General features: G+C 45.2%; 2 protein-coding genes across 4 annotated transcripts; both read left to right on the top strand.

The window, feature by feature from the left end:
- The first annotated feature begins 796 nt into the window (after positions 1-796).
- On the top strand, positions 797-3,627 carry LOC147039730 (homeobox protein Hox-D3-like). Of its 2 annotated transcripts, none has more exons than XM_085904371.1 (3): positions 797-892; positions 2,598-2,864; positions 2,945-3,627. In XM_085904371.1, exons 2-3 carry the CDS (start codon positions 2,678-2,680, stop codon positions 3,484-3,486), a joined length of 729 nt encoding a protein of 242 aa, XP_085760497.1. In that variant the 5' UTR covers positions 797-892; positions 2,598-2,677; the 3' UTR covers positions 3,487-3,627. The 2 variants fall into 2 exon arrangements, with proteins under 2 accessions (XP_085760497.1, XP_085760496.1); XM_085904370.1 differs by lacking the exon at positions 797-892 and adding an exon at positions 1,369-1,437.
- A 922-nt stretch (positions 3,628-4,549) lies between these two features.
- LOC147039731 (homeobox protein Hox-B1b-like) lies at positions 4,550-5,777 on the top strand. Of its 2 annotated transcripts, none has more exons than XM_085904009.1 (2): positions 4,550-5,116; positions 5,257-5,777. In XM_085904009.1, exons 1-2 carry the CDS (start codon positions 4,600-4,602, stop codon positions 5,565-5,567), a joined length of 828 nt encoding a protein of 275 aa, XP_085760135.1. In that variant the 5' UTR covers positions 4,550-4,599; the 3' UTR covers positions 5,568-5,777. The 2 variants fall into 2 exon arrangements, with proteins under 2 accessions (XP_085760135.1, XP_085760137.1); XM_085904011.1 differs by having other exon boundaries at positions 5,260-5,777.
- Positions 5,778-10,948: the final 5,171 nt, after the last annotated feature.

Genomic DNA, 10,948 nt, shown 5'->3' on the forward strand with positions numbered 1-10,948 from the left:
AAAATGCTTCAATGTATTTGCATGCAATCTTTAGAAAGTCTTTCTCTTCAAATATTTATTGCTGGTCATTATGCTAATTGGCGTTTGAGAAGCACCATATCTATTTTTGGGGATGGCAGCCTTGCCTCCTGTGTTGTGCAGAAGATGGCGTGTGTGAAAGTTGCCTTGAATGGAGGCCATTGTTCGGCGCATCATTTGTCACCTCCTCCATTCACGTCTGCACTCCACACGAGGAGTTGGAGTGCGCTGGGGACACTTGCATCACCAAATAAAACATCGTACTGTTTGAATAGTCAATAAAATAGGATTATTTTTGATCGGTGTGAAAGTCATTATATTAATCACCGATAAAATGAGAAAGTCAACAATTTTGTGAATATAATTTTTTTTGTTTTTTGCCTGAACTTGTATTCCATTGGAACTTCTTTGTGGTATGAAATATGTTTCAGAACGATTTGTTTTTTCCATATATCACAAATGTTTTATGGTTTGTTTGTTTACCTATGAGTGTGGTCTCAAATGAGATGACCTGAGAAGCAATAAATCTAATCACGTGACTCCCGGAGGTCTTCGGAGGGGCGCCTGTTCATTATCTGACGTCATATGCACTGAGATTAAAATGGTCTTTAAAAAAAACAACAAGACGTGTCCTGTTTTTTTTTTAACATGACAATTGAGTTATTATTACACGGGCAGGTCACACTTCACTGATGAAAGCGACTCGTTGGTGTCAATTAGTTAAAAATTACCTCGACCAGCCAATCACATCCATCGACATGCTCAGCGTGAAGACGAGCAGTCAAAAGTGTCTCAAATCAATGCTTGCGTCATTAAAGCGCGTCCAGGCCTCTTTTTTTAATTTATTTTTTTATCTTCTATCCATGCATATCAGGTAGTGTTATCATTCTTCATTTTATGATTATAAATGAACAAATATTTGATGCGCACTTATCAGGTCAACGCTAAATATGACAACAATCAAATGATTTTGAATGAAGTGCAGGTTGTGCTTATCTAAAGCCATTTAAATAATAAAACAGTCCATCGTGATGCTATTTAATTTCCACAAAGAGGCCATTGGGCGTTCATAACAATAAGAAAATGCTTCGTCTTATTGTTATCACGGGCTACATTAGCTCGCTCGCATGCATGATGACCACAAACGTTTTATTCGTTCGTCTTCTCTCGTTTCGTCAAACACGCACGCGCACCACTCACGCGCAAAGTACTGGTGAGTGTGTGTGTGTGTGTGTGTGATAAGGCTGCACAAATACTGTCCAGTCCCCTTTTGCATGCACGCAAACGACCACAAATGCAAGCTTCAGATTCGAGCTGCTGGATTATTTGAGTTTTATCGTTGAAAATAATCCGAAGTGTAAAGGAAGAGGTACGCGTCATTGTTTGGTGCGCGCGCGGGGATGAATGGAGCTTTCCGAGGTAAGGCGGCCGCATGCAGACGCGCTGATGTGTCTTTATGATTTACGAGCTTGACTCGAGGCTGCTCGGTTCAAGCAGAGTTCATAAAGCTGCATGCCTCCACACTTCTCTTCGTCTTTGGCTGCTGCTTCATCTCATTAAGAAGACAGTGGCAATGCATGCAAAAATATGTTTACTTTTTTTTTTTTTTTAATCCGTTTTAGATTTGAACAAAAGATGCTCCGCACAATGGGGTATTGTTGAAGGTTATCATTTCGATAAATAACATTTGGATAAATAACGCGTTATTATTACGTCAATAAAATGTGATTTTTTTATTTTATAGGCAGAAAACAAAACGATTTAATGTTGTCTTTTTTTTTTTTTTAGTGGGTTCATTTCTTGGCATCTTGACAAGCGTTTATTTTTTTCTGAACCAAACAAAAATTGTATTTTGTATTTTGAAAGATGCACTTTGAATCATTATTTATTTGGAAATTTATTGAAAAGGGACAAAGCACATTTATAAACACTGCCGTTAGTGCGCCAGAATAATGCAGCCGGGCAATTTAAGCATCATTTTCATTCTGGAAAAAAAAAACCAAACAAAATACAAAATGTCATTCTTTGCAAATATACAGGACAACAATGAACATTAAAAACGACCTCTATAAAATAAGTATCCTTTCATAAGTGAGTCAAATGTGATGTTTAAAATTGATTCCACTGTGGTCCATGCCAAGAATAAACATTTAATATATTGTAGGATATTTTAAAATAAGCATGTTAAAAAAAAGCATATGTACCTTTAAAAATGCTGGGTTAAAAATACATTCAACTCAATTTGGCTTTGTAAAAAGTAAAGTTTACCCAGTTCGACTGCACAAAAAGTAACATTTTGAATGACCCATATTGGCTAAACATATTGTTTTTGTTGTAGCCATTTATACTTGAGAAACATCATTTTAAATAACCCACATTAGATTTCTTTGCACACATTTTTTTGGGAATGAAACCTACTTTTGTTTATTTAAACCAGCAGTTTTAAGGTTGTATTTGGAAACTTATGTCCCAGCCTGTAGTAATATCGTGCAGCCTGTGTGCAGGCTATTCATGTCAGCACACTATTGAGTTGATAAGATGGATCATTTGGTCTCCTCCCTGATTCTGCCTTCTTTCAGGCTCTCTGCAAAGCTGCCATGTGACATTTTGGCTGCCGGAGCCTCGTCACAAGGTCAAAGGGCCTTTCTGTGTGCGTGTCATGGAGAGCAGCCAGCAGCAAAGACAGAAGCAGCAGCAGCAGCAAAGCTTCTCGCTACGTGCTGCGATTGCTTGCAGCAAGCAGACCAAGCAATCAGTGGAGCACAAGTTTGTCGCAAGTAAAAGCATTTTCCCCTGGATGAAAGAATCCAGACAAGCCAAGCATAGACCCGACAGGAGACGTACAGGTTGGTTATTCATAACAAAAATGCAAAGAGCTGCATACAAAAGTTTGAGAATAAATCAATTTGCATTGTTGGTCTGGCAGATCTTGGAAGTCCCACCAGCACCAACGACTCTCCAAGCTCCAGCACGCCGGCGTGCAAGCGTACTCGCACGACGTACACCAGCGCGCAGCTGGTGGAGCTGGAGAAGGAGTTCCACTTTAGTCACTACCTCTGCAGGCCGCGCCGGGTGGAGATGGCCGGTCTGCTCAATCTGGAGGAGCGGCAGATTAAGATCTGGTTCCAGAACCGCCGGATGAAGCAGAAGAAGGATGAAAGGCTTCTCCAGCAACAACACGGTCTCACCTCCGCCTCGCCCTCCTCACCCGGCTCATCGCCCTCTGCCTCGGGCAGCCCCACTCTGTCTAGCCTGGGCTACGTGCACTTGGGCGGGGACTACCAGTCGACCTCACTTCGACTGGAGTCCCAGCAGCAGTGGTACGAATATCCCGCTCCGAGCATGACGATTGACGCGCGCTACGACACGCGTGGTACCGCTCAGGCGCAGAACCCAAACGAAGATTTTCATTATCCGTGCAGCCCTCATGACAGAATCATGCACGCTCCTAAACTCACGCATTTGTAATTGTACTTCCATATACATGCATGCACTTTTAATATTAGCTATTATCGTAGCGGCATTAGACATGGATGAGGCAATTATCAATGTGACACAAGAACGAGCCCCCCCCCCCCCCCCCTCTAGTGGTAAGCAAAAGACTCACCAATTCAGTTGTATTTAACTTATTTAGTGTAACACATTTGCATTAAAGCTTTAATTTATTTTTGGGACAATTTGCATTCAAATTACTTGCAATACATTGAAATGAAATCAGTCTAGGTGCAGTTTTTTTTTCTCAATGTCAATGTTCAAACAGCATAATGTTACAGTGGCTTTCAGTAATATTAAACATACTTGTCACGTTTTTTAAAAAGAACACTTAGGCCCACCACACAACTGTATTTAAATGGTAGCCACGATTGGAATTTATTTACTCTGACATATTTCATTCATAAAAGTAAGAGGATTAAAATTTGCTTAATTTAATCACTTAATTACAAGGCCTTAAAGGAAAAGTCAGTATGTGATAAGAATACATTTGACATGTGAGAAGAGTGTCATTGTTCTTTTGAGGGTCACAGAAGCTGTCTTCTTTTTTTAAGAGCTCATGATGGATCACTGTGCTCTCATGGCACAGTCAGTCCAAAAAGGAATTTGGCCCGACAACACATTTCTTCCCATATAAAATTGCATTTTAAACACCGCATTTTCCTGACAGATTTACGCCAGCATAAAGATAAACGGTTGCGTCAAAAAAGGCCACACTTAATGTGATTTTTACCAATCGCGTTGTTGACTTTTAGAATTATTATTTCGATATTTTTAAATCATGCACGATGCCGAGCTCATTAAGAGTTTTAAAGGGGCAATTACTTGTCATTGCGCCTCGACGTTTGTGTTCTTATCAGATGGATGAGCGCGTTTGATTGAAGCGTTTGTCATGGAAATGCGAGCCGCTTGATGGACGAGCGCGTCGGACGTGACAGAGAAGCCGTCGGGGCCGCGCTATTGGCCGGCCGCGGATCACGTGGTGTGTCAGGAAGGTGATATGAGTGGTAGAGGGCACTTTTTACAGCTTTGACATACTACCTCTGGGGGTTAGGGCGATTAATGACTCCTCTGGTGTGAGCAACCAAGATGAATTCCTACCTCGACTACCCGCTTTGTAACCGCGGGCCGAACATTTTTAAGGCCGGCTACCACAACCTCAACCATGGATACGTGACACCCAACGCGGATAGTTACGGTCAGGAGGGCCACCAAAATCTTCCCTTGCACCACCACCACCACCACCACCACCATCAGCAGGTCAACCTAGACCTGCAGTACGCGCCACCGCCGCCAGGAAATTCGCTCTACGGGTCCCCTGTGGAGTATGGACACCACCAGTATGGCCTGGCCCCCGAGCAGGACCGGGGCTACATGCACGCACAGGTTTCGCCTCTCGGAACCAACATGCCGACTTACACCGGGGACAGGTGCAGCGGCCCAAGCGCACAGTACGCGCAATACGGCGGCGCGGAGCAGAGGCAACCGGAGTTTCCTCCAGAGAGTGTTTACACGGCCCAGCATAAGGACAGCGACGCAGAACATGTTGAGGAAACTTCCAAAACTTTTGACTGGATGAAAGTGAAGAGGAATCCTCCGAGAACTGGTGAGGTGCTCCACCCGAAGCGATGCGTAAAAAGTTGACATGCAAACTAAACATTTCGTCCACTTTTCATTCATTCATTCAAAAAAAAAAAAAGTTTCACGTCTTCCATTCCATCCATCTCTTCTTCTCCTTGCTCTCAGCAGCGGTTCTGTCCGAGTTTGGTGTCCCGGGCCAGCACAACGTGATCCGCACTAACTTCACCACAAAGCAGCTGACCGAGCTTGAGAAAGAGTTCCACTTCAACAAGTACTTGACGCGCGCCCGGAGGGTGGAAGTGGCCGCCAGTTTGGAGCTCAACGAGACGCAGGTGAAGATATGGTTCCAGAACCGGCGTATGAAGCAAAAGAAGCGCGACAAACTGGGCTGCGTGCTGGGCGGTGGGCCCGTGGAGAAGCTCCCGGGGCCTGACACCCCTCCAGCACCGCCCCCCAAGGCCAGGCCAACAGAATGAACTAAAAATACGCGTGAAGGAATCAGGATTTCAAAATTGGGAATCAAATGCACGTGGACTTGTGGAATTTCAGGGTATATTGCAAACTGTGAAGGCGATTTTTTTTTTGCTTGCTTTTTAAAACTTAAAAAAAAAGTCTTGTGTATGTTTATGTCCAAGCACTGAGCTGCTCAGTGTCAATGTTTGCACTATTTATTTGACAGGGTATTTTACAAGAATTTAGATGAATAAAGATTATCAATTAAAAATGAAACATTGACATTCCTATTCTGTTGAGAAAAAAAAAATTGTTGAAATTTTGAGTTCATCCAGTGGAGTTGGCAAAAAATGTGGTGGTCTATATTTATTCCCCTCTTGCATAATGTGACAAGAGGAATCTTTCACAACTCACAGGGTGGTTCCTGGTGACCTATTCACCTCCGAATACCTCCAGGGGCTCTAAACATGACAACAAACTGCAGGGTGCATTGCAGGTCTTCATTTTTGTTATCCAAATCCTGCCCTCGATTATCACATTATTATCAAAAAAAGCAGTACAAATTGATATATTATTAAGGAACCTATCATCTCAGATTTCGGACTTTATTTGCGCCTCATTGAATGTGATGGGCAAAGGGGGGGGGGAGTGAGTTTCAATATTTGCACTGGGTGTTTGGTTTGTGCACAAATAGCCACACGCTCATACTGGCCCGGCAGCACCGGCCTGTCGGCGGCCTTCTTAGCTAACGCCCGAGGTTCACGTAGAGTTCAGCCACAAATGAATGCAGAGTCAATCTGTCAGGACACCAGGGTGGCTGCAGGACCTCTCTCGCGCTTCACAGCTTTAGCATTTGAGGGATCTCTCGTCAAAGTTCCTCATAAACACGGAAATTAGCGACAGCTGGATTGAATTCGATTTAAGGGCAATGGGAGGGCAAATGGCACCACTTGACATTTGATGGGAAAAGCAAATTTACTTCTATTTTTTTGGGACTGTGAAGTAAATTAAGTTTAGCTAGTACATTTGTAGTTTATAAGTTGTTTCAGATGAGTCACAAGGCCAAGTACCGTGCTGGTGGGTATCATCAATACGGGTCACGGTGGCACATTGGACAAGAAGGAAGCGGCCGGGGCTGAAGATAAGTGTGGGATTTTATTCCGGAGGTGTGATCCCTGCCATCTCTGTGGGTAATACCTCAACGCTCCCAGCGGGCTCTCCATCTGGACGTGTCAGAGTCGGCGGCTGTGGCCGACGCCGCCGAGACAGATGTTCACTTTGGGTGGGGGGGGACTCAGAAGACTTCCTCTGGAGGATGAAGTAGGGGGGGGGGACAAACACCACTGTTTAAGAATACTGCAAACAAATGGTATGGACCGGGCCATGGAAATTAGCATAGCCGTTGCTAGCGATACCGCTCGATCCCATTATTTCAGACCGATGTCATTCTTAACAATATGACATAGCTGATTTGATATCTGCCATATCTCCAGATGACCCCCCCCCCCCCCCACTGAGCTGACTTTGAGGTCAAGCCAGTGCTGTTTGTACCCCATGCTGCTCGCAGTTGTTGCCGGCTCTTTTACAAGTCTATTGCCGGGCTCACTTCCTTGGGTTTCTACCAGTTCCTCTGTCGCACGTCACCCGGCAGGGACCCCCTGCTTCAAAGGACCAGCCGGGTCCAATATTCATGGGAGAACCCGGGGGGGGTTTCTCATCTCACAGATGCTTCAGAGGGTCTCGTGTTTTTAGGCTAATACGGTCACAGGTGAGCATATATTTGTTTACATGTTCTCAATCAAAACACGTGACCTAAGGATAAATTGTTTGACCCAGTTTTTATTCGAATGATTAACTGAAATTGAAATCGTACAGTGAAGGGAAGCCGCCTCGTTACGATCAGAGCGCTCCCTTCTTCCTTTGTTGTGAAACTGAAGCTCAGTTTAACTCCAGACCCTTCCCCCATCTGTGTCAGGCTCTAATGGATGTGCAAGCCTCAAGGCCCGGCCTCTCGGATCCCCCCAGCGGCCGCATCCTTTCTCCGCACCGTCAGTGTGGTAACTGGGAGAGACAGGTGACTTGGCCGTGGTTAACGTCTTAATACTCGCTGGGATTGCCTCCAGGATCCGAGCGGGCGAGCCCTAATAGTTTTCCTCCTGTCGAGGCAGCAAGAAAAACAAGACTAGCAAGGAGGCGGACCAGCGGAGCGGCACCGTGGAGTCGAGTGAATCTCTCTCCCTCCGTCCAATGGCACGGCTGCTTTAGAGCGCCTCGTTGTCGCCTGTGAGTACACGCAAATCGATTTTTTTTTTTTTTAAACGACTGAGCTGAGCTGGTTTAGAGCGCCTCATTGTTGTGGCTGTTATTAATTGCTCAGATCTACTATTACAAATAAGCAATATAGTGAGGCGGGAGAGCCACGTGCGGCGTCAGGATGCAAGAGGATGCTCCTTGTGTGGACACTCGTGGAAATTGGAGCGGCTCCTTCCAGAACTCAATCAGTGTCACGTCACATGGTTCAAAGCGGCCAATTCGCTGGCGCCAGCAGGTTGAGAAATGCAAGGTGACAGTTCATTTTACCACTGACAGTGTGTCGGTCTCGCTTGCTGGTTCCCCCAGTCAATTCCCGGCGAGGAGTGAAGGTTGCTGGAGACAGACAGCAGCAACCCCCCCCCCCCCCCCCTTTAACACTCCCCCATTCTCTCTCTCCTTCTTCCTCAACGTCGTTCCCTCATCGACCTCGCTCTGCTTTGTATTCCAATTAAGTAGACGGGGAGGGAGGCGGCAGGATGGCAAGTACGGCCAGATACGTTCTCCTGGCGTCCTTCCAGTATCTCAATCCCACTTGTATCAATAGCGTTGGCTCACTTGTTTCAGCGGGATAATTCATGGATTCTTCTGGAACAACCCGCCTCTAGGGACAATGTCTTGGTGGTGAAAAATAGGCTGCTCTCATGCATACATATATCACATGTAATGGAGGTATGTCATCACTCAGTGAGCGAGCTGCAATCGCTATGCTTAGCGGACACCTCAAATAATGCTGGATTAATATTTGCACATGGCTCATATATTCTACAATAATACAATCTCCTCCACCCGATACGGCGAGGAACGCTACGCACATAGCGTTAGCTCTTATTGTCTTTTGTGTCCTCAATCTGTCATCGCTTCTTACCTTTGGAAAAAAATAATAAAAAAATCCCCTTAGCACTGACATGTGTGTGAGCGATGGGTGGGTTGGGAATATAAGTATTGTGAGGAAATACGAAAACAAACTGCTTCTTTTTATCTCCTCCGGCAGCACAAACATTTGGCGGCGACCCTCGGAAGTGTCGGACGGAGCGCTTCGCTGATGAGGGTTCGGATTTAAAGGCCGGCTATTGGCCATTGGGGTCAGCGAGGCCAATTGGTGATAGAGCCCCAATACAGGAACTTCACCTGAATGCTCCGCGAGTGACTCCAACACCCCACCCCGTGTGCCCCGAGGAACCTCCTGACTCGCTTTCCTGGTGCTATCAGATCAGAAAGACCCGCTGTCCCTCCCCACACTGCAATGCAAATGAAAAGGAATGCGCTGATAAAAGGCCAGATCCCAAAGATGAGAGGGCAGGAGGAGGACAGAGCTGGTGAATCCTAGAAAGGGGGGGGGGGGGAGTCGAGGGAGCTGAGAGATGAGAGGTGGCCAAGGAGTCAGTGTTAGTAGTAGTGGGAGATCATAGCCTCGCTCCCCCTCAGCGCCGTTTGATACAGAGCTTTTGTCGCTCTTTCAGCGGCGCATTGTTGCCTGGTGTAATCCCCGTCGGATTACAAAGGGCTTCCCTTTTCATATGGGGCTGACCCAGCAGGCAGGTGGCTGCAGCTCTGTGGAGCTGTCAAGGGGAGGGAACCTCTTTTCCAAGGGAGGGGACCCCAGTTCCTCTTACCTTCACAGGGGCTTTTTGCTGGGAGGCCAGTCAGGCGCAGGTCAGCGTGGGGACAATTCCGACGCGGGACTCAACTCGGGTTGACCCCGCGGCTTCCTGTGGGGACGCGACAGTGGCCGTCATCGAATTGCACTTTGCATGAAAAGCACAAACAAAGACATAGAGATAGATGTATGTTATTGGGGGGGGGAAAAAAAACATTAGCATTATATGTTAGCATGAGCAGAATAAATGATCTGGGTTTTTTGAACATTTTGGTGTTTTAAGTGTCAGTTTCAAACTCAACTCCAACAGACAGCACGCACATTTTGCATCTTAATTGGAGAACTGTGATCTCGCTATATCGTGGATTTTCACCTATTGCGAAACAGCTTACCGTTTCCATAAAACAAAACACAGAGATGACGCAAGTCGTTACAAAACACTAGACGACACGAACAAAAGCCTCAGGACACACCTACTCATTAAATAGTCAATAAAGGGGTTGAACCAAAACCATAATGACTCTCAATCTTCATTGTTCATTTTATTAAGACAATTGTAGTCTTCTAGTGTTGTGGGAGTAGTTTTGGAATGTTGCTTCTCTGTTCCCAGTGCACAAAGCAAGGAAGAGCAAGTTTCATATTTAAAAAGGAAATTAAAAGCTCAGGCTGAGTTGGTGCCACGAGCCATGTGATTGAGCAGGGGTCATTTGATGGCTTCCCTTGCTGTGCGTCAGTTGTGCTTTGCGATCAATAAAACGATAGGCGAGGCCCAGCGTGTGTTCGATTCATTTTACACTCCCTGTTCGCGTTCAAATTGTTTTTGTTCTGTCACACATCTACTGCTGTTATAAATCATTGTTCAGATACTGTGAGGGACCAATTTAGAGAAGCTTGTGTTGTCACAAATATCCTAATTAGTTTCTCAGCCCACATCGGAGAGCCATCATGATGGTCAATACGATGATTAAAACCCAGGGTGAGGGAATTAAATCTATTAAAGCATTTGCTAATATGTGCTCTTCTTGGTGAAGGTAATGTATGGATCCTTTCAAAACCTAATCGGCTAAGACGAAGACCAAACAACGGTAGCAATAGTGTAATTTCTAAACACAATGCAGCAGCCATTATTGACTGGGAAAAAAAGAGTCGGCTTACGTTTACCACTTGCAGAAATGCCAGCTCGCAAATCTGCATGGTAACTGCAATTGAGCATAATTATACCATTCCCAAGTGTTGGTGAATGTCTTGTATGCATACTCAAAGCAGCAGTATTTTCTCATTACCATAAAATCACAATGGGCAACAGATGCAATAAATTCTTTCTTTAACAAAGCATCCAGTGAGGGTATGCACTCGATATCAAATATAAAAGGACAGCCAATCTATAACGAAACGTTTTGGTGCGATTACCTCTCTGAACTAAAATTGTGGCTCTATATAAATTGTGATTTCCGATTATGCTAAGCTTATTGAACGCAGCATCCACAACAACAC

Source organism: Syngnathus leptorhynchus, chromosome 22 (assembly GCF_054491065.1).
Source record: "Syngnathus leptorhynchus isolate UIUO chromosome 22, UIUO_Slep, whole genome shotgun sequence".
Lineage (NCBI taxonomy): Eukaryota > Metazoa > Chordata > Actinopteri > Syngnathiformes > Syngnathidae > Syngnathus > Syngnathus leptorhynchus.

What these genes read in the sequence shown, in the direction of transcription:
- LOC147039731 (XM_085904009.1), top strand. Translation starts at nt 4,600, where the DNA reads ATGAATTCCTACCTCGACTACCCGCTTTGTAACCGCGGGCCGAACATT. An exon ending in GAGGAATCCTCCGAGAACTG is followed by an intron (nt 5,117 to 5,256) that starts GTGAGGTGCTCC and finishes CCTTGCTCTCAG; the next exon opens with CAGCGGTTCTGTCCGAGTTT.
- LOC147039730 (XM_085904370.1), top strand. An exon ending in ACCCGACAGGAGACGTACAG is followed by an intron (nt 2,865 to 2,944) that starts GTTGGTTATTCA and finishes TTGGTCTGGCAG; the next exon opens with ATCTTGGAAGTCCCACCAGC.